This window comes from Falco rusticolus, chromosome 8 (assembly GCF_015220075.1).
Source record: "Falco rusticolus isolate bFalRus1 chromosome 8, bFalRus1.pri, whole genome shotgun sequence".
Lineage (NCBI taxonomy): Eukaryota > Metazoa > Chordata > Aves > Falconiformes > Falconidae > Falco > Falco rusticolus.
The window spans coordinates 35,252,649-35,276,768 of record NC_051194.1 but is presented as its reverse complement, the minus strand read 5'-3'; the positions used below and the strand labels follow the sequence as shown (position 1 = coordinate 35,276,768).

General features: G+C 43.3%; 1 protein-coding gene across 17 annotated transcripts in view; it reads right to left on the bottom strand.

The window, feature by feature from the left end:
* CLASP1 (cytoplasmic linker associated protein 1) overlaps window positions 1-24,120 on the bottom strand; it is a 185,027-nt gene that overhangs the window by 95,249 nt on the left and 65,658 nt on the right. For 16 of the 17 annotated variants that reach the window (XM_037396473.1, XM_037396474.1, XM_037396476.1 and 13 more), the window contains 2 exons: window positions 1,299-1,451; window positions 291-364 (listed from right to left, as the gene is read on the bottom strand). In XM_037396473.1, the coding sequence (XP_037252370.1) occupies window positions 291-364; window positions 1,299-1,451 (227 nt within the window). The remainder of the gene's footprint in view (window positions 1-290; window positions 365-1,298; window positions 1,452-24,120) is intronic. The other variant, XM_037396475.1, reaches the window with a different exon arrangement.

Here is a 24,120-nt window from a genome sequence, read left to right as displayed (position 1 = left end):
TCAACCAGACCGCACTGTGCAGCATGCACATCCAGTTCCAGTTCCATGTCCGTTCCTGTGATAGTTCCACCACAACCCTCCCACCCCTATTCCCTCCACCTCTGAGGGATTCACACAAACTGCTGGCAGATACCACATTTAAAACTAGCCTCCCTCTAACTCGCCTTCCCACTAAGAAATATTTGTCAGCACCACAACAAAGCACAATTTGCCAGTGAATAGAACCAGATGATCCTATATCCGTCTTCTGCTTTTTAATACTGTGTGCTTTAACATGTAATTCTACTTACCTGAACTGTTGGGACATCTTCAAATGCCTTAATGAAGTCTTCCTCATCCACAGCACCTGCTCCCTCTTTGGCTGCTGACATACAAATGAAAAAGCCTTTTCAATCTTTCAGTCTTCTTATCAGCAAGAGAATCAATTAAGAAACCACCAGCTATCAAGGCACTTAATCAGGAGAAAGTTCACTATCCATGCAGCCTCAGTGCTGCAGATTTAATGAAAGCAGAGACAGGGAAATTCAATGCCAGGCACAGACTAGACATTCACAGCATCCTTCAACTCCTAGGCACAGAGGGCACATTAGGGAAGTCATTACAGTAGTCACTCAACAGTTAGGGGACACAGTCTGAAAAATGAAAGGGAATATTTAATTATATGAGAGATTTTATTTTAAAGGATTTAATCCTATCTATAATAGATGAAGGTGCAGATCTGACAGGTGCACAAACAGACAAATGATAACGAAGATAACTAGTCTCTGGAATACAGATTGGAGTGTCTTATAGAGGGAACTTTCTCCATTTCTCTAGGTCACATATAGAATTACTGCTCACATTCAGAATTAATGCTCAGTTTTCTTTCTGCACCTTCATTAACAGCAATGGCCAAAGCTCTTAGAAGAAAGCCAACGCATCAGTTTTAGATTGCATGGGCTGGAGTTTATCATGTAGCTATAAGCATCCTGTTTCAGTCCAGCCAAAGAGCTGCAGCTATAAAGGCAAAAATGTACAGACTGTAACACTGACATGATTTACTCACAGCCCTCAGTGCACAACTGCACAGATCCAACCTCTGACAAATGCAAAACACATTATAGGGACATGGGGACTGCTTGGAGATTCATCCTACTGAATTTCGGTTGCAGCATGCAGACAATTTACACATAATGACTTCACAGGGAAAAAATCTGTTACTGGATCTGGGGGCCAGTCTGGAAGTCCTTGCAATAAGCTCAAGCATAAACACTATAAATACGTCACATAAAGGTTAATTATATATGCTGTCTGCTTACTTGAAGACTTGGAGCCCAGAGCTGCAGACCCAAGTCTGCGGGTACTCCCCATCCCAACTCTGCGCGAGTTTGCAGGGGCCTTTGAAGATGTAGAGGAGCTAGCTGAGGAAGGTCTGTTTCCATCCACTGAGTCTTCATCATCAAAAATTTTATCTGCCAAAAAAACCACAGTCAGCTGTAAGTCTGATGAAGCAAAAGCATGCCCCAAGGAATATGCCAACGTGGTGGCAAAAGATGATGCATGTTCAGGTCTGCTCAGCCAGCTCTCATCTCAGCAGTGCCTTCATGCTAGAAATCTGGTTATTCGCAATGACCACAAGGCCACTGAACCCGATCCTTTGCTATTGCAGCCACTATGTTATAAACCCTTTCAATGGATGCATTCAGCTAAAAAGAATAAACTTAAAATTTACAACAGAAAGACGCAAGCCACAGATAATACTTGGAGGCTCTACAGTCCGTATCTCTGATGCTTATGTCTCCAAGAGCTATTTTGCCATGGGCTGTAGTGAAACTAAGACCATAAGCAAATCCAGGATCCAAGTGCAGAGAGGATCAGGCAGCACAGGCTGCCCTGTCACACCCCACCAAGTGCCTACACCAGACCGAGAACAAACAGGGTACCCCAAGAAAGGCTGCATGCCAAGACCCATGCATTTGATAAAGCCACAGACCATTAATCACAGACCTATCCAGAGCTACAAGTCCACTTCAACTTTTTAAATGATCACCAGAGATTCCTTGCAAGGAAATAGAAAAAGTTACCTCAAATTCATAAAACCCCATAAATATAAGATGTATTAAAACTTACTGAACCTTCTGTGTACATCCAAAGGGAACTGCAGCCTCTACCTCCACACATGAACATTAATTAACTTAAAATAAATTACAGTCATTTTGATTCTCAGTGAAGGTCATTCCAGTTCCAAAGGAATGCTTATATTGCAGTTTTACACGGATTAAGTAATCCACTTTAAAAACTGGCCTTAGGTTGAAAGGTGACGAAGTGTTTGGCCAGATGACATAGTATTTATGGAGGCCAGGAAGCCACCTCAGCGCCCGTTCACTTGGCTTCTCCACGCTAACCCTTCATTCAAGATTTGAGATCTGCTTCATGTCTATTCCTCTCCACCAGCCCAAGGTACACACCCACCCTCCAATGGTTCAGGATCTTTTCCTTTGCAAATTTCACTTGGCAAAAACTCAAGCAGGTGCTTTGACCCATCCCTATTCAGGAAAGCACCTGGGAACATCTGGTGACAAACACAGGCTCCCAGTTAAACACTAACGAGTGAAATTCAATACGGGTTGAGCCTCCTGAGGGTAAGAAAATAAACTGATAACAGTATAGACATATTCTAGGGGAGGCAAAATAATAGAAAGAAAAGCCTGTATTGTCCTCAGCCTAACGGCCTTAAAGAGCTTTCCCTATCCGAAGTGGTAATGACTTATTCGCAGTTGGACCCATAAGAACAATCACAGATCATCTAAAACCCTAAAAACTGACATTTCCGATATGCACCCATGCACGCAATGCCACACTCCCATCACAGCACAACACTGAGAGAGCAGGTAGACACCAGCATCCATCAAGTTCAGAAAGGTGGCCAAGGACATCTCTCCCCTTAATTTTGATGTTCAAGACGTCTTGGAATAGGTGAAAGGGCTAGGAAAAAAAAAGTACCATCTAAAGGGAAGGGGTAACAGAACAACAGGTACTTGGATTGTTGTTCAGGCAAAAGCGAACATGAAAAAAGTGAACATACAAACTGTAACATCAAGAAGTGTAAGGTCACACAGCTAAGGAGAAGAACATAAGCCAAACTTCAGATGTGGGGTCTCTGATAGAGTGCCCTAAGGCAGCCATGGAGACCGTGCTACCTCCCTGCTGACACTGGTCTTGTTCTGACATATGTAATTCAAAAATAATTTGAAAAAAGCTCAGGGAAGAATCATGAAAATTATTAAAGGATTGGAAAATATGTTTTTAATTCAATTAAATGAAAATTCACTGCAGAAGACTGTTTAACCTGGCCAGATTCTTAACAAGTTGCTTGATTATATTCTGTGTTAATGCAGCAACTCAAGATTTGTTAATGCAGTTTTTAACTGTGATTAATTAATATTGTTTTTCACCTAATAGAAAAATATACAACAAGGTTAAAAACAAATTAAATTCTGAATTGCCTTTTTTCCTCCGTTCCCCTCCCCCCCTCCATTTTTTTGCAATCACAGGGCTGACTCTCTGTGAGGTTAAGAGGTGTGTCACCCAGAAAATTCTACCACAGGCAGTTCTAAAAAAGCAAGATTGAAATTTTTTTTCCCTGGAAGATAGTCTAGTTCAAACAGGAATTATTTCAAAAACATTATCTGGCGAGACTTGCACAGAAGGTCACAGCCGATCAAAATTGACTTTAAAACATATAATCTCTGAAGTCTCTAGGAAGGGGTTTAAGTGATGCAGAAAGATTGGCACAAAAACTTCTGAGCAAAATCTGTCCCAATTGCATTTATTTCAAAAGCTCCTATATAGATATTAAGCAAATGATCATTTACCTCATATTACCAGCTAAGAGAAAAATCGCTCAAAACAAAAGACACGCGATTACTTCAAAACCACACTCATCTGATAATAAAATTCTCCATCAGCTGCATTTCAGGCTATGTAGATGCAGTCTCTAGTTAACTTTCCCTTGTATCTGCATTTTTAAAGCCTCACCCCTGTGAAAGGAGAAAAGGGTGTGGTTTTCCATTTCATATAATAAATAAAAATTCAGAAAAAACATGTATTAAAAGGATCACACTTTTGTAGCATTGTAGGAATTAAATAAACTCATTTTCATTTAAAACAAGCTTTTCTGAGCATTAGCAAAAAACCACAACACTCCAAAACCAACTATTCAACCCACAGTTTTGAACTACATGGAATTTGGATTACAATCACATCTTTGTGTTCATTAAGTCTACAAACTAAGCACTACATATTTATCAAATCAGAATATCCCTTCAACAACCCAAGAGCATTTTCTCATCTGAACAGCAAGAATGACAGCGCCACATTCAGAACTGCACATCAAGTCTTCCAGCAGCACGTGTGCAGGACAGAAAGAGAAACAAAGAACAGAAAGAAACCTGAACATGGGAGGACAGAAAAGAAAAACAAGCTACTAAACACTATCATTAAAAAGCCTTTTTTTTTTTCCCCTCCTATTTGTTGAGTCCTGTTCACATTAATCATCTGAACTAGGATCATATTTTTTTGCAGCCTATCTGCAAATCACAAGGTGGTAAATTCAGGATGGGTGTAACTCTCATGACTCCAGCAGAGGTGCACTGAAGCGGAATCGGTACTAGGTTCTAATATTAAATAACTGCTGATGTTCTCCCATCCCAAGACATACACACATCCCCCAGTGCTCAGTTATAAGGGCCATACAGTACTCTCCATCAAAGACATGCCCTTATAAAAGAGGCCTTTGTCTGCTCACCACTCTGCTGTCTCAAAGAAACAGAGAACACTATTTGCTTTACATTTTTCAATCCCTTTACATTATTTAAGAAGAGAAAAAAAATTGCTTACAAGTACATATCCTTCTGCAAATAAGCTTCCTTAACATTCCTTCATATATTCCATAGCGTGCCCAGATGTAAGAGTGCTTCACAGAGCGCCGCGGCTTTCAGTCCAGCACATAATCAATCATTGCCCCTCGTATTCATTAAGCATGCTGTCTTCACACGTGGCTTTAAACAGCTATGGCTTCAGACCTCTCTCTGGCTGCAGCTCTGTGAGATTCCCATCAACACCCATTTCAGCCCAGGAAACTTCAGTTCACTTCTAGGGAGGCAATTCCCTGCTAGCAAGGGGAACCCGGGACAAATAATCTGGGATGAAGACGAGCTGAGTCTGCCTGGCTGGGCTGGCTTGCACTAGGAACCAGCCTGACTTTATCCCCTGGGAAGCGCTAACAGGAGCATCTCAACAGCTGTCATCATTTGTCCATGACGAATAAATTTAGTCATTATTCATTTTAAAATGTAACCCCTTCAGCTCTGGGCAAGGTGTAAATGGGGAGAAGAGACTGTACTAGCTGTTCAGGAACCACAGTAAACAAGGGCCAGCGTTTCCCCTGACTGAACCACCTGCCTGGGACCGTTCAAAGCAAAATATATGAAGCCTCAAATTTCCTTTCCAATGAAAGGAGATTCTTTCTGGCTTTTAAAAAAACTTTAAGGTATCAGATTCAAATCTTTTAAGTTATTTGACTGTAAGCTTTAGGAAAGATAGCTACTCTGTAGCAATTACAGATTGGGGGGAAAAAAGCTTACAATCACGCCTGTTCCTAAAGAGATGCCCAGCCACCATCTGACTCTGCAAGGTGCTGGACTTGCTCTGGCCCCGCTCTGCCCGTTTATCCATGTCCCATCTCCAAGCATCAGTGCAGCTGAAACATGCAAGAAGGGTATCACTTGCAAGTGTGATCTGCATCTCTCCCACAAAAATCTCCCTTCCAGGTGCAGATGAAGGTGGATGGCACCAGAGAAACCTGTCCTCCCACCCACCACATGGCCTCCTGCAGCAGCAGCAGACACACACACAAAAAAAAGAAGCTGACACACATTTCAGCACATCGAAACCCCGTGCTCAACCCCTACTAGACCGGCAAAGCCCAACTCCCTGAGGATCTGAGAGCCCCCTGTAAAAGCCAAGCACACATACTGTGTGCTGGTGGGCAAACCCACCAAAGCCACAGAAAACAGGCTATGTTCCTCCTCACTCCTTTTTGGCCAGACTTAACCCCACGTGCATTGGTCATTGGTTTTGTGACAGACGCTTGGACACCTCGACTCATGCCCTGCCCCAAGGCCAGCGGCCGGTACCCCCAACTCCAGCCGTGACTCCCGTAGCTCACAAGGCACGGTCCCCTCCTCTCTGCGGGTGTCCCACCAGCCTCCACGCAAGCCAGCTTCAGCCAAGCTTAGATGCTTCCTCCCACTAGCACACACCAAGCCCACACATGGCTTCACTGCAAGCCTGCCTCCCACCTCCAACACAGGCATTGTAGAGGTTTCTCCAGCAAAATGAGTTTACAAACCCACTAAAGGGACATATGTATGCTCCTCAGAAGGATTAAATGTTTAAAAACAAAGGAGTCACAGCCACAAGCAGAAGCATGCAGGCACATTAGGGCTGCTCGCTTGGCCATCTCCCACAGCTTCCCAGCTGCTCTCTCCTGGGCCCAGCCTCCCTCCCACCCTCCACACCAGGCACAGTGTTCTGAGCCTTGAGAACGCCCCTGTGTGGGCTCAGTGACCCCGGTCAGCCTCCCTGGGGCCACCTGCCACCCCTCTTCCCTCGGCACCAGTTCTCCCAGGCTGACCCAGCCACCAGCTCCAGTGCCAGCCCACCCCTGCTGCCTCCTGGCACTACTCAGTGAATCACCTCATCGTCCTTCACAACTGGCTTTAAGGGGGATTCCCAAAAACCTGACCTGATCTCAGCAAGGGCTCACCGGGACTGAGCCAGCCACAGCAAAGATCGCGTGTGCAAGGATATGCACAACACCAGTATCTTGGCTTCTTTCTCTGATCTCCCATACATTGCCCTATTTAAACCAGAATATGTATAATTGTGGGTGGGAGTTAATCTTCTGAATAAGGTTTCTAGTCTAAATCTAGACAATATATTTATGACCATAATAAATACAATCAGTGATACAACTGCCATTAGCCACAGGCAAGGTGGTACTTAAAGACCCAAGCCAACAATGTCATGGCGGGTAAGTGGACAAATGCTTTTTATTTCAATAATCCTTCCAAAACCCACATGCTCTTCTTTAATCCAAAAGGTTTCAGTTTTCCTTCATTAGCTAGGGAAGGGAGCACTCATCATCTTGGCTGCTACCTCATTCTGTCTAACAACGAGCTAATGAGACTACTCACAACTTAACAGGTCTTCAACTGCTACCACAAAGTGAAAGAAGATTCCCGAAAGAAGTAACACTTGGAATTTTCTGCTGCAAATACATTGTATTTACACAGGCAGTTGTTCTGGTACACGTCCTGCTCAGTCCCAAGCACACTGCTATGGCAGTTTCAGAGTACTGATGTCTGCCATCCCTCTGTAAGCAGAAAAACAATCTGGCAGCAGTAGCAATAATAAACAAAGCACATTTCTGTCAGTGAAGAATCCAACAATTATTAAATCCATTTCAGTTATCATAAAGTTAACTGAGGAATTGATGTATACATCCTGACCCAACCACATCCAACACCAAACTAGGCAGACACAACCCACACATGAAAAGTAAATTCCAGCTTCTGAGAAAATAAGCAATAGCCCTGGCCACGTTCAAAATCTGCTCTCAAGGACTGGCCTGGTAAGTCAGACAAAATCTTCCTGCAAAAGACTAATCTGAAATTACAGAACTCATGACTGATCCAAGTTATTTTTCTGAGGGATATTATAATTTTCAATCCTGAAATCAGATGGCTCCAGTTTAAGTTCTTTCCATGATGGCTGTGGTGAAGCTTGAGAACAAGAGCCTTAAAGACTTAAAAACAAGGGACAAATAAAAACGATTCAATATTTGTGAGCCTGTTTGCTTCAAAACATGATTTTTAAAACCATAAGGTTGACAATATTAATGTCATCATGTTAAGAAGCCACAGCAAGCACTCCAGTAGCACATGAGCTAGGAACACAGCAGACAAAGTGCTTTTCAGAAGCTTCTGTTCATGAAACTAACACCTGCAAATGGGAATTTTTAGAATTTAGTGAAACTGTCATTCATGCAGTTTTCAGCAATATGAAATTTTCCATTAGCTTTAAGTAGACTTAGAAAAGAGCCAGTACAAAGGTTACACATTCCTACAAGCTTTGTAAAATGAAGCAGCAACAGGAGACAACAAAACAGCTGTGACACTGAGTGAAGGAGCAAGAGCTCAAACAGCCAAAAGAATTCAAACAAGCACCAAAAGCCAAGATAAAGCCATAAAAATAGCTAGGATTTTAGTTTCACTAACTACTTTAATACAGTTCATACAGACACCTTAACAAGAATCAAACACCCATGTGCTGCTGTACAGACACAGCCCTTGCCCCATAATGACAAAAAAAACAAACCAGCACACAGACACAGGCACACAAAGGGGAAAAAAAAAGTGAGGAGAAAGATAAGCATCTGTTTTCCTCAAAGTCATCCATGGAAATACAATATTCCCAAAGTGCCCTTTGCAGCAAGCCACACAGCTTTCCCCCAGACCTCAAGAGCACCAGGAAATCCACAACATACACCTTGGAAAAACACACCCACCAACACGTGTACATAAAATTTCAATTTAAAGAGCAAAACCAGCTTTTTCCCTAGCCTACCCTTACCCCTCCTGTCCCCCCGAGGTCCATCGTGCGGCCCTGCAGGGTGCCTGCCCCTGCTCCCAGCCAGGCTGGCTGTACCGAGACACGGCGCTCTCAGAACGCAGCCTTCCACAAACACACCAACTATTTCAAAGTCTATGAAACTCCACAACAGGGCGTTACCTCTGTTTCACTGCTGCAGCTCTCCCTGCTGACTGCACTTGGGGGTGCAGTACCTTTTTTGTTCTGGACTTCTTGAAAATACCTGTTAAATTGCACGGGTTAGAAACAGGCCAGCAGCAGCCCCAAGCACAGGCGTTACTCCCTCCATACAGTGCTCTCCTTAGCATAATCTTCACAGAGAAAAATACAAAGTACATCGTATACCCTGAGCCCTAGAGATACCACCAAGCAACGAGAAAGGCTATTTATACAGGATGGACCAGAGGGATCTTCAAGAGTCAGCAAGTATCTTTTTCCAGAACTACAGGAATCAGTGGCCTTATTGCAATACTGGTATAACAGCAGGAAAAGCATTCCTTCGTTCCTGAACAGCAGATAAAGCACACTGTTTTCCATTGTAGTATTAATCCTGCGTGCTGCACAGTGCCGCCAGTGTTAATGTTTCTCCTCAACCTTACTGAAATTCTAATATTTAGGCAAATAATAGTAGAAAAGAAAGTGATTTCTTCTGCCTTCGTTCACAGGACAGCAACATTCAATTCTGCAGAAGCACAGGAGCCCCTTCAGGCACCACCTTCATATGCAGATGTGGCAGGGATGCTTCAGACTGAAGTGCAAGCACTGAACCTTTCCCCTCCTGGCCCTCACCTCCACAGCTCTCTGCACTTGACGGAAAACTCAGGGCAACAGCCTGGACTCCACATGCTTGCAGTAAGCCTCTGCTCTGTCAGAAATTCAGGCAGCAGGCAAAATGGGCAGAGGCATCATCCAGCTATGGTCACCCACGCTATACCCACTACCCCAGGCAAAAGCTTCCTTTGCCAGAGCCTATGGTCAGCCTTGCAGTACTTGCTCTAAAAATGATATAAACGTGATTAAAAGGCACAGCCGTTCAACAGCAGTGACAAGTATTTGTTATTATTTTAACGTGTGATTAAACTGAAACAGAGCTGTTGAGGGACATTCTCAAGGGCATAAAAACTTCAGAGCATTGCCAGAATTTGGATTAAGCTCCATTCCTAAACATATGTTTTTTCTAAATCGCTTCCCCCCACCTCCTACTAAAGGTCTGAGCAGTGTTTCAAATATTTCTTGTTTTCTCAGTATTATCTTCAAAACTGGTTTATGTATATTAAAAAACAGACATTTGCAAATGACATAGAAAAACCAGATATCACATCACATGGCATTAGAAAAAAATATTTCAATTTAGTTGTTCTTGACAGGTTGCTTGAAGCTTAGCTACACTTGAAATTGAGTTCTCTGTATTTCACAGGGTCGGTACCCAGCAATGCTACTTGAAAACAGCCACTGAAGATGCTGCTAAAGTGAGCTCCCAGGGAGACAGCTGCTGGCAACAGCTTGGGGTTTATTTGCCAAAACCCGTATGAAAAAGGTACCTGGGGCATGAATAGGGGAAGTTTTGTCTTACCTGAAGTGCCTATACCCTGTATAAATCAAGTGAATTAAGGGGCACATCAGGAATCCAAAGCCTTTAAATGGGCAGATGCTGTCCACCTGCGAAGGGCAGGAGCATGGTGCACAGAGCCATCAGGTGCCACCAGCCCTGCAGCCCAAGGTCAGGTTCCCAGCTATTAGCACCATCTGTTGCCATGACATCACGGGAAGAGGCATCTCTCCAGCCTGGTCCCCACCTGGCACCACCTGAACAGCTCCCTCTGCCCACCCAGGTAACCACGGCACATGTCGCTCCCCGAGATGCTGACTGCCCTAGCACACATTGCTGTCAAAGGGAAACTGCATTTGATATTGCTGTCACTTACTGCTTCCTGAAGGGCTGCTCATTTTATATACGTGCAGCACACCGAGGTGTAAAGCACTGACAGCCGGCACACAGAGCTGTATGAGGAAGGAAAGTGCATCCTGACATTTTTAGGACAAAGCAATGCCACAAAAACGCAGGCGACGCCAAGCTGGGGGGGTGTTGATGTGCAGAGGGCAGGAGGCTCTGCAGAGGATCGGGACAGGCTGGACCGATGGGCCCAGGTCAGTTGTATGAGGTTCAACAGGGCTCAGTGCCGGGTCCTGCCCATGGGTCACAGCAACCCCCCGCAGCGCTACGGGCTGGGGGCAGGGGGCTGGGAGTGCCTGGAGGAAAAGGGCCTGGGGGTGCTGGTCGACAGCCGGCTGGACGTGAGCCAGCAGTGTGCCCAGGTGGCCAAGGTGGCCAACAGCATCCTGGCTTGTATCTGAAACAGTGTGGCCAGCAGGACCAGGGCAGTGACTGTCCCCCTGTCCTGGGCACTGCTGAGGCCCCACCTCGAATCCTGGGTTCAGTTTTGGGCCCCTGGCTACAGCAGGGACATGGAGGTGCTGGAGCGTGTCCAGAGATGGGCAACAGAGCTGGGGAAGGGTCTGGAGCACAAGTCTTGTGAGGAGCAGCTGAGGGAACTGGGGCGGTTTAGCCTGGAGAAGAGGAGGCTCAGGGGGGACCTTATTGCTCTCTACAGCTGCCTGAAAGGGGGTTGTAGGCAGGTGGGGGTCGGTCTCTTCTCCCAAGCAACAGGACAAGAGGAAACAGCCTTAAGTTGTGCCGGGAGAGGTTCAGATTGGAGATCAGGAAAAATTTCTTCACCAAAAGGGAGGTCAAGCATTGGAACAGGCTGCCCAGGGAGGTGGTGGCATCGCCGTCCCTGGAAGTGTTCAAAAAGAGCAGAGACGCAGTGCTTAGGGACATGGTTTAGCAATGGACTTGGCAATCCTGAGTTAATGGTTGGGCTTGATCTTAAAGGTCTTTTACCACCTAAATGATTCTACAAAAAAAGGCTAAAAGCACCTTACTGCCTCAAGTTACGCAGAGCGTGTGGAGGGGAAGCAGAAATGCTGCTGGAGCTCCCACCTCCACAGAACATTCTCCCCAGTGCGAGGCCTGCTACCTCACACTAGTCTTGCAGCAGAAAGGTTTCTAGAAATACCTCAAGGAGATAAAAATGTCAAACTGTGGCCTTGTTTCCTTCCCGGACAGGTCTCTGAGGGTAGCTGGGTTGGTGAAGTTAAGCCAATATGATGGGCTGGAGAGACCTTAGGAAGCTGTAGCACCCGCCCTGTCTGAGACCTTTGTTTCTGTGTATTTACAATCAGTAACAGGGGCAACATGTTGCCCAGCACTTTGCATTTGCTAAGGGATAACCCTCCTCTGACATGGTGGGGCACCCTAAACTTTCCAAGCAGCTCCCTCCGAGCCAAGAAACACAACGTGTACAGTTATTCCTGAACAATGAAAGAAAAAACAAGGCTGTCAGCCTGCATCTATACAACCACAGAAAACAGGAGCCAGGGCTTCTGTCCCAAGGTGTTCATCTGTCTGGGTACAGGCCAATGCAAGAACATAGGTACTACATATGCAAGAACTGTATGGTGTTATGCACATTACACATCGACTCCCACGCAGAATGCCTGGCCTGATGCATAATTAATATGCTTTAATTAGATAACCATTTAAAATACTGTAAAATGCTCAGTGGGGCAATAACCATGACGTAAGAATGTCTAAAACTGCAGGTGGCCGAGACAAAAGAACAATCATGAACAGAAAACTAGGGAGCAAGGTGCAGCACCTTCACAGCCTAAGTGCATCTTGAGAAAGATTATCAACTACCACAACATGTATGACCAGCATGATGACCACAAATTTTGACCATAAAGAAATACTTCATCGATACATAAAGATACATATTACTACCGATTGTGAAGGCATATATACAAGCAAAAACGTACAGACAAGTTTTGTTTATTTAAAATTAATTCAGAGTTGGATTTTATGAACAAGGCTATGTTCTCTATCCACAAAGGGTTACCAAACAGTGGTTTGAGATACTTCTGACAGAAAATGTGTCTGGCAATGGCTTTGGGAGCTCCTGGGACAATTGCTACTAGGTTAAGGAGTTGGGTGCATGTTCTTCAGAGCACCTGCTGTAGCTGTTAGCGAGGGAAACTGATAGGGAACCCGATTTGATGCTGACACTTGCTCTGGAGTATTTAGTCGTACTGACTGGCTGCATCAGCATTCTCCTGGTGCACTAGAATGCAGAAGTTTCTGCCTACTCCTAAATAAAACAAGCACTCTGAGGGGGATTCTTGCCCCACCACCATCTCAATGCAACTCTCTGAGAGCAAGCAGAGCCTAGCTTTGACTAGCAGCATGCACACAGGATTTACAAACCATACTTCAGCACCATTACACCTGTGCCAAAGTTTGCAGCCCATGCCACCTCTCGTAATGTCTACGTAAACATATCCAACAGCTAGAGCTTAGATCAGCAACCCATTAAGAGCCAGCAAGAAATATCTATTCCCTACCGACACCACACTTTTGGTAGATACTGGCAGAGAAAAGAAATGGTTTGCCAAAGTCAAGCCCACTATGCTTATTCTCTTTTGTGATACTAGGGATAAAAACCCAATAACTGAATAACTACCATTTTGCATTTCCCAGCATCAATGCAGAAAAAGCAGTGAAACGATACGCAAGATCAGCGACTTCAATGGGAAAACTTCAAAAATGTTTTGGGGTTTTTTGAAGCAAAAGCAGAAACTAGTAGATAACAGATTATGAAGACATTTTGGACTCTACAATGACTGGTTTGAAAAAAACACCCAACCTCAAAGCACTAAAACATGTTTTATTTTAGTAAAAAAAAAATGCTTATTCAGTAACTTTTAGAATGGATTTTCAGTAATGATTACTTCTAATAATACTCTGCACAGTTCTGTCTATGAGCTAGATAGGATTAGTTCCATTTTTTTGACACAGTGGAAACAGAGGCAAAATACACAAGGAGGCTGACTCCAAGTCATGCAGAAAAGTCAGAATCACAGCAAATGCCCGAAGACGTATCAGCTAATCAACCACCACACTAGGCTAAATTCTGCTTCCAGCTCTATACACCGAGGATGGAGGTGAAAGCAAGAATGTGCAGAGTTTGACCTGATTATTTTTTAGATGTTAGTATCTCAGATTTCCTTCTATGCAATGTCAAATAAACATGAAGAGGTTTTAGTACACTTGGTAGCCTATTTGACAGACACTACAGTACAATATATGGTTTCCATGTGGTTGGATAATAGAATCTAAAAGAACCAAATTCATATTTAATATGGCTTCAAATATAAGCACAGTCTGAATTCCTGATCTACAAATGGAAAGCTCTAATTCCTGAGACACATCAGTTTCTTGGGCCTTCCTTTACCCACCCTTCAAAGCTGCATTTTAAGCAAACTATTGCCTAAAGGAAAAAAAGTCAGAGCAAAGTCTCCAAAGCCAAAAATGTGTCACAGCTTATAAAATATTAACAGTCAGCATGGGTTCTGTTTTCCCAAAGCTTGTTTCCCCCATCCCCCAACTCCTTTAAAACAAAAGATAGATCTAAGCTCCTTCATCCACATTCCTTCCCCATAAACAAACATCATTAGGTACAGCAAATAAAGCAGTCATATTCAGGGCAGAAAAAAAAAGAAAATAAAAAGGGAGAGTCAAGACATTGCTAAAACTTTCACTCCTTTTGTCATTAATGTCTTTAGACTACTAAATACAATATTCATATTTCAGAGGCAACGTGAAACCTTGAGCAAGCAGGGGACTAACATGCTACAAAGAAAAAAGCATCGTTCCCAAAGAGCTTACAATCTAAATTATGCAGTCAGAGCACAGTGAAAAATAATTGCTGCTATTCAGACTATATATATGAAAAATAAGCACAAAGATCCTCCTCTCTTCCTTTTAAAGGGGCAGTTAAAGAAATGCAAGTATTTGTTTGCTTATCAGTCTGTTCAGCAAAATCCTGCCAAACCCATTCTTATTTGGCTTCAATCAATGGTGCTATTCACTTTGTCCCCATGGCTCAGCAGCATCCTTTTTCAACCATCCTCAGGTCCCTGCACCTAGGTAAAACTTAAGCCTGTCGCTCAGCCATCCAAAATTTTCCACCATGACTGAAAGCTGGTTCCAAATGAGAATCAATAATTGACTTTGATGCCACAGCTGGTCATTTGAGTTCTTTAGTAACCATTCTGTTTTCCTTACACATATTGTGTGCACAGTAGAAGACTTCCACAGGTTACATCCGTGAAAGAATGGTGAAAGAAATCAGTTTCCCCACATAAAGCTACTTACTGCATCAAATACAGAGATCAGTCAGGATCAATTAGGAAATCAGAATTGGAAAAATGTGGTATGACAGACCAGTAAAACCCTGATTCATCTGACCTTAATTCTACCAGTTCCTCTACTGTGTCTCTTGTATCACTTGACTCTAACCCCAAGACCACGCTACCCGCAAGAAGGACTAAGGGTGGGCTAATTTTGATCTTAGTCCCTTGGTTTAAATTAAAGTTCAGAACTTGGTAAGAGGTGGTGGAAGCTATGAATAAACGTTTACAAGCAGGCAAAATACCTTCTCTCAATCAAAGACAAACTCTGTGAAACAAAAACAAAGCATGAATTTGCCTCAGGACTCAAGACTCACTATGAAATTATTGCTGCTTAACAAGTTATAAGACAGCTGAGCCACAGTAACAGCCCTTGCGTTGCTCTTAAGCTACAGCAAATGCAAGGTAATATAATTTAACTTAGCCCTAGAGAAAGTTAACCCAAGCAGAATCATTCACATTTCCCACAAAGAACACAAACATTAATCACAGCCCAGTTAAATGTTTTTCTTACTCTGGACATAGCCATTACAGACCTCACAAAACAAATACTGACCTACGTGAAATTGGAGAGAGTAAAATACAAATAGTTTCCCATGGAAGAGCTGGAAACACAGAAAAACAGAGAAAACCTGCCTTAGCCATTTTCACTGCTGCTGGGGGTGAGGGGATCAAAATCACTCATCTTTCCTTACCGGTGACACCTTCTCACAGGTGGTTCTGCCAGCTTGAGAGCAGCTGATGCAGAACAAGATTCAGACAAGGTGGTGAGCACTGCTGGTTTAAGTCCTACGGTTGTTCCTCATTCAGAAAACACACTGAAATCATTAAGTGAGGCAACATCAACAGCAAACATTGGCATTTATGGAACTAAACACCCCAGATCTGAACAGCCATAAGGAACCTCAAATCCATGCAGATGCAAAGACAGCCTCCAGCCCAGTCTCTGGTTAACCAGCTGATTTCTGTCTGTACAGATTCCTGGTTTCACACCTTGCCTTCATGCAAGACTTGATGAGTCAACAAGTCAACAAAACAAAACCAGAAAGAAAACGACGATTCATTAATATAAGGAATCATTTTTTAAAGAGCTTGCGGTCTCTCCTCTCCTTAAGGCATGTCTGGCTAGCACAGCCATTTTGTACATCTGTGACCCTGAAAGACCACTGCATTGATAATTCAAATTAGAGCGCAGCTGCTTCCCCCCTGCACTGATTTGTCCACCCTGTAGGAAGCGACTTACTTTCACAAGCGACATTTACACTTTATTCCTAAATGGCAAGTCGTACAGGGTAGTCCATACAAAGACTCAGCTCTTCGAAACAAGCTGGCCCCTTTTCAGCAGGCTGCTCGTGCTGTAAGCAGAAGTCACCAGGAAAACCACAGACTCCATGACACCACTGTGTTTCTGCTTTGTTAAATACTGTGTCAAATAGTACAGAAAATCATAAATACCCATGTTAAGATGAGCAGTTCCTTTCCTAAAGTCCTAGAACTTCTATTTCAGTTCTAGGACATAAAATTCACCCTAAAGCTTAAACTCTTAAATCTTAAGACTTACAGGGATTTTTACCACTTGCCTGAAACACAGAGATTACCCAACACAGTGATACCTTTCAAGTGCCAACTTGTTCCAGCATCACCTATGCAGACCCCACACCCTGGCAACTTATCCTGCCAACTGTGAGGAGTCTACCAAGAAATTAATCTTATGAGGTTATTCTATCCATTTGGCTGCCACCAGGCACCATCCACCCATATTCTAATTTTGCTGGTTAATTTGGAGTGGGGTGGGGTATTTTTTTCAGAAAGGGGGAAAACAGTGATCAGATAAAGGCAGGACACTCAACTAAGTGATTTTTACTGCCAACACAGCAGTTATTTTTGGCCTTGCTGTCATCAAGCAATGCACATAACTAGGTAACCAGCACAGAGCTTAAATATGATACCTGATATACACTGCCCGAGTTAAAAGTTTGGGGAAATGGAAATAGGCTCTAGAAAGTATCAAGAAGAGGTAAAGAGATTAAGTTTCTACAACACATGAGGAAGCTGGAATAGAAGTAGAGAAGGTAAGACAGAAGTCATTGCAAAATACATATAACAGGACGTTGTGAGCTTTGCGAGCCATCGTGGGAACTGGTGCATATGCGACTCCTTATTTGTCAGATCAATTCACATCATGCTTAAAAAGGAAGAGACAGGCATCCCTTCCAGTCCAGGAAATCAATTATATACTTCCTAGTGGCTGAAGTCATGACTCCTTATCCTCCACTATTATAAAGCCACTTCATACAGTTTGATGTTAAAAGTAAAAAATAGCTAAAACAATATCATACTCAAGAGGTAATTCAAATGTCTAATAATCCCACTAAGAATGCCTTCTTGGTTGGTATTTTGTAAATTGCTAGACACAGGTACCAATCCTAGGACAACTCTCTGGGATTAATCAAAGTATGATCAGTTTAAAGCCTCCTCCTGCTCAGACACATTATGGCACATACCGTAATGCATGAAGACCTTCTGGACAGGCCTCCAAAACATGAAGCCCATCTGCTCTCTGGGACTTACAAGACTGAGACACCTTTGTATTTCGGGGGTATGGGAGAACAGGCAGAGAAATCCAGATAAAATGGATTCATAACGCCATAATGTCCCACCAGTAAGGAACAGAAGAGAGCACATGAGCAACCAACTGCAAAACCTATGAGCCCAACATCTGAGCCTAAATCCTCATCAGGAGTGACAACAGAAACTAATAGATTGCTTTAATCCTAAAACAAAGCTGTTCTGCAGATTGAAATAAATAAGGCTGAAGTCTGAGACACTTCTATCTTGGAAACTCCACAACAGGTCCCCAGGTTGAGATAATGGTCTTCAACTACTTACCGGGTCTTTTTCAGGGCAGCAGCACTGATAAATCCAACTGATTAAGTCCTTCCCAGATCCCACGTCTACCATAAGCAATGACTGGGAAGAAGAGACTGGTTTTCCAAGTTCACCACAAAGATAATCACCCCAAGGTAAGTATTTGCAGCCATCAAGCCACAGAGAGGACAGGCAAGATCTGAAGGAAGGAAGGCTCTCTCTCAAGCATCTTTGAAATTAAAGACAGGAGGACACTGCTTCCTTGGGTTTGCATCATTTCCTATGGCCCCATTCTCACTGACTGTTTCTTTTTAGATTATTTTTTTGTCTTCTACCCCTCACTTCACATTCTTATACAGGAGAAGAGGTACGACTCAGAGCCAAGGGGGTGCAGAACAGCATTGTCTCTGTTTCACAAGAGGTAAAATGGATTATTTTCTTCAAAAGGGTGAGCTAATCCAGTGAAGCCCCTGAAGGTCCTCACTCACACACGACGCTCTGTAGTACACCTGTGTACTGTACGGCAAAAAAAGCTTAAGCTTAGGGCACTTTGCGTCTCACCGGCTGTACGGTGTCCAGATGCACCTAGGATGTACATTCCAGAGCAGGAACAAAACAGCCAAAGAATTAAAATATTTTAATTTAAACACATTTCATTTCAGATACAGGAGCATGCCTTGAGTCAGCAGTACAAACGTTACAAAGATGCACCAAGACTAAGATGGCTTGGGTCTGCTTTCTAGCATTAATATTTAAAAGTTCCTATGAAAGACCTTTTGAAACATGACTGCTTCTTTTATACATATCAAAAAGGAATACATGAGTTGGGGAGAATTAAAAAAAATGGAAGTTGTTCAAAATTAAATACGTTTTACAGAGTAAAATCTAACGATGAGAGTAACAGTCTCGTATCTCATTCCTTTCACAATAGCCTCAGTTGGATGTGCAAAGCTATACACCTGTATTATACGATTAGGTAATATTTGGTGGTTTGCATTTATTATTTGCACTACTTGGTGTAGCAACATCAAGAATCTAGGTGACACCAAGACCTTCCTTCTACTCGCTGAAAGAGACACTGAAGCCAATCTTCAAGTTATATGACAACTAGTTACAAACTTGAGAGTTTCAATTCTGAACCTTCAGCTTCCAGGCTTACTACTCATCTGGGTTTTCACTGTGACTCACAACCCTGCAAGTATATTTGTCCCAAAGCACACGCAACTTCAACCAGTTGTAAAAACTGGTTGAGAGCAGAGAGACTCACCATTTCCATTTGCTCATTCACTGAGTAAAATCAGCTTGACAAACAAGCAATTTCTTTCTAAATTATAATACTGCTTAGGAGCAACAGTCAGATTCCAGACTGTTATGCATTTGCTTCACATTTTCACAAATCTGAAGCAGAAGTGACCATGTCAGTGTTGTTCTACATGTAACAAAGTGTTAACACTTACTTTGACGGGCAGGATTACTATCTGTTGGCACATTAAAAAAAATGCTCACAAACTCCATGACTCAAACACTATCAGGTATGGAAGTGGTAATAGCACAGAGGTGGTGTGAAAGTGGAGGGAGATATGAGTACCGAATTAGCAAGTTTTTATTATTAGCAGCTGTTTCCAGGCATTGCTTAGACTGTCTGAAGAATCAGCATGAAGCACTAACATTAAAAAAACTAGCATGAAAAATTGACTATAAAAATGTGAACTGAAGGAAAACAGAAAAATGTATCATCAGTAGCATATCAGAAAATGTCACTGGACTGGGTTGCAGAAGAAAAACAAACACCTAAATCTTTCTCCACCCCATCCAGTAATTTTTAGCATGCGATATAGGCTGCTGGTACCTTAACTACAAACAACAGGGAGTGCTCATAGGGCACCGCCAGCTGTCAACAACTGTTACTGAAAACCAAACACAGGGGGCAAGCTAGCAGTTCGCAGCATCCTGCCTCCAGAAGCAGCCTAATGTCAGAAGGTATAGGAATAAATTTTGTGGGAAAATAATTTCTCACCAAATCCTTAAACCCAAACTCTGTGCCCAAATAGATAAACCTTCAGCATTTCTGGAGAAGGCAAGTACCACCTACAGCCTGAGGAATCTGCTGGACTGCTCTGTCCTTTCACATGCATGTCCACTTAAGTCCTATTCTTCGTATGTGACAAACTGCTTTACCAGCTATCAGTCTATATAGACAGAAAAGTCTCGGGACCTCCCAGAACGTGAAAGCAGGATCATCCTGGTTCATCTGAGACTAACAAGTCAACCACTTAGGTCACTCGAGCCCCCTGAATCACCCACCACCATTACAGAGCACTTAGTTTATTGCCAAGCAGCAATAATTATTACTCTGTGCAGACTGGAACTGAATGGCTCAGTTGTACAATGGCTATTCACTATTTGTACTGCTGCGGCAACCTGAAGTGATCAGTAGCCAACAGCATCCTGGTTCACTGGATATTGTGCACAGCCCACTAGCTCCCTAGATGATGCCAAATCCCAAATTTGTGCCTAGGAGCCACAAACCAGCCAGGGAAGCAAGGTCTGCACCATTAGCCTGTATATTAACCAGCACCCAGGGGGCTTTCATCCCAGCAAAGCTAACTCAATTGAGCTAAAAAGATGAAACTCCACTCACACTGCCCCTCTGGTCAGGGTCTCTTCTGGGCATTATTTAGTTTGGAGGAAAGGGTCTGTGAAGGGATGAGCAGACCTTTGCCTCCTGGCACTATGGAGAGAGGAACCCATAAATCATATCCTGCATTTGAACTTCTCCATGCATGTCCCATTCTTGTTTAGGCTCCACACCTAATGAGAATGGATCCTTAACAATAAATGACTGAAAGGTCAACAAGCGCCTTGCTAGAATAAAATAAAAATTTTTTAAAAACCCACACCATAAATTAATCTCCCCATAAACTAAAAAAGGGGATAAAACTGAGAAATATCAACTTCCTACATTAAAATTTTGAACTAAAAGAAATGACAACAAAGCAGCCTCAAGCCTGTCCAAGTCTCGCTCCTGCAAACACACCACCATGCTGGCAAATCATCTGGTTCTCTTTAGCAGCCATCTGTGCTTGCCTTCACTTAAAGAAGAATTAGCAAACAGAGGAACTGGCACACGTGAAGCACAGCACATGACAGAAAACTATAGATCCACTTTCAGCTTCCCTCCAGAGATTGAAAGCAAGTAAGATCAGCTGTTTTAACCAGGAAACATTAATTTAAATGCTACCTTTACATACTGGCATGTCATAATAAGTCAATGCTCCAATAAGCATCCTTTTGAACTCCTTGCCTTGCCTTCTTTCCCATGCCAATGGGTCCCTACTTGCTGCACTCCCTCCGCATTATACCCTTGAGACTGAATTGATGAAGCCTTCATTGAAAAGCAGGACAGAGAAGATGGGCAAGACAACTTCCATTCTTTTTCCTTTTTTTTTTTTTTTTTTTCCTTACCCTAGTTTGGTGTTTACCTTTTAAATATTAGAATCAGTATCCTAGTAATTCCTGCTAGCATCTTCAACCCCCCCTCCCACTGACACAAAGAACCACTGATAATTACTGCCTGGAACATGGGTGGGTTGGGGGAGGGGGTGGGGTGTGGCTCTCAGTCACCTAGATTACATTTAAACAAGGCTTCTTCAGCTTCCTTTTGCAAATATTATGACAGAAGAGGGTCAAAAAATTTATTGTCACAGAGGTTAAAAAAATGCATTCAAACATCATGACTTAAAAGAACCATTTGGTTTTTCTGCATGGGGAACTGGAACACAGAGCTCAGCCAGCAAAATAAAGCTTACCATTACAAATAAAGGTTCAGAAGTCTTCTAAAAAGAGTATTTTGAAGAATGCCATGAAGATTAAATGGAACAACAACCAGTCTCACCTATTAATTTGTAGGAAGCTGCTCCTCAGACAATTAAAATATATCCACATTTAAGTATCAAGCTTTAAGTTCTTAACATTAAAATCAAGGAGTAATCTGCATCTTAATTTTTCACTAAATATGCCCATGTGCAACCTGCCAGTCACACTGATGACAGACCAATAAAACTAGAATGAAGTACTCTCATCAATTCTAGTATAACACCAAATCAGCAGAGAATATACATTACATGATACATGCTGCCATTTATAGAGGTGCCTCTGTTGTGGCTTGCAGCTGCTTCATGCTGGCATCAGGTTGTGTTGTTAGCTGAGGTCACATTTTCTTCCACCTTTAGCCCTGTTAGCACTTTGGATGAACTGAAGTGTTCCATAACAAACACACCATCGCAAATGACACTGGCAATCTCTGTCTTGAGCTTACCAGCACACAGCTATAAAAGTACTGAGTAAAAAAAAAAAAAAAAAATTGATGAATTTGGACATCTTGGATAACTACTGCATCCTATTGAAAATAAAAACATAGAATAATTTAGGTTGGAAGGGAACTCTGGACATCAAGTGATCTAATCTTCATCCCAAAGCAGAGCTGACCAAGTTGTATTGCTCAGGGCCTCACCCAGCCAAGCTTTGAAAGTCTCCATGAATGGAGATCCTCTGGGCAACCTATTCCAGTGTTTCATTCACCATCCGCAAAGTGGAAACACTATCAGCTCATGGAAAAAATGAGCACAGGGCTGTCCCTTCAGTCCCTGTAGTACGTGAACTACTGGAACTTACATAAAACCAGCTGAAAAGGTCTTATTTCCAGTGTGGAGGTTTTCTGGAATTAGTGCTGTATGCATTATAGATACAGAAAAGTCAAGATTCCAGCCCCAAAATCAAAAGATGAGCTGCTCATCACAGTCTTTTATTGGCATTTAGCGTTTATTGTTTTGCAGAAATCACTTCCATGCCGTAAGGGAGCAGAGATCACTTGCTTTCAAAAAAAACCGGCCAAGGGTGCAGACCACTATCAAACATAGCTCAGGGATACTCTCACCTCAAACTGGTAGCATAAAGCATATTCTAGGGCATGTAAAACATGCTGGTTTAGACAGCTCTGTGACCCAGCCTACCCAGGAAGAAGCTGGTGGAAAGGACCAAACAGTTTCCTTACACACACACTGGAGGCCCAGAAGGGAACATCCCACTGTAGCTGATGGAGCACCCTGCCTAGTTTATACAAAAATATATTACTCCCAACAGTTGTCAAGGAATCACCTTTCCCCATCATGGGTTTCAAACAAAAAACTAAGGTTTTAATCCTATTTTTAATGCTGACTAGCTAAAGCAAAGGCTTCACGTTTATCTCCAACTACTCCACAGTACCTTGCACAGTCCATCTCATACAAAAGTCCCCAGTATCCTCCCGCATCTCCCATACTCTCAGGCAGAGTGCACAGAGCCGCTTGCACCACACTGCTGTAAACAAGAAACAGTGTGCACAAAAACAGGGTCACGACTGCTTTAGAGCCCATGATAATAAACAGGCTTCAGTGAGCAACACAGAGGGGAGCAGCAAGCACAGAGCACAATGCGCAAATGCAAGAGCCAGCCCAGACTCAGATGCTTGGAGAAAGCCCGCTGTAGTGAGCCAAGATCCAGCACATCATGCACACACACAAATAAAAATAAACAAAAATCTGAGGTAAGCACTGGAGACAAGTATGGAGCTTCTTAAAGGGGGAGGGGACAGAGAATAAGTTTCAGTGAGCTGGTGCATAAACATTTTGCCTGTGGAAGCTTGGGATCAAATCTTATTTAGGTCTCCAGTGAAAAGGAGCGTGATTGTCTCTCCACATCACAGAAGCTCCATGTGATTAGAAGTCTCTGCAGATTCAGCTCCCGTCCAGCACAGAGCTCAAACAGCAGGAGCATAAATCAGAGCTGAAGTGCCCTGGCAGAGCTGCAGCGGGGAAGCAGCGTGCCCAGCCTGCCGCTCCACGGCTGGCTCCAGGGCTGCCCCTGCTCCCCCCGCTCACAAGGGGAACTGGGGGGTCAGGGGGGCAAATATGAATGCTCGAGAGCAAAGTTAGACCCACTCTTCATAAAGCAGACTTAATTAGAAATGTCAGGTCTCATTATGAGCCAGAGCTCCGCTAGGTAGGAGTCCCATTACTCAGGAGAGATGTGTGTGGAAGACATACGTCGTTTTCTTAAAGATGTACCTCCTGCCTCTACCCACGCCTCACCCAAAGGGAACAGCCTCATTACATGGGGGTGGAGGCAGCGCCAGCACTGCAAGAGCCATTGCCACCTGCACAGAGAAAACACCGGGATAAGCAGTGCCAACACGGTTTCATACATAAAACT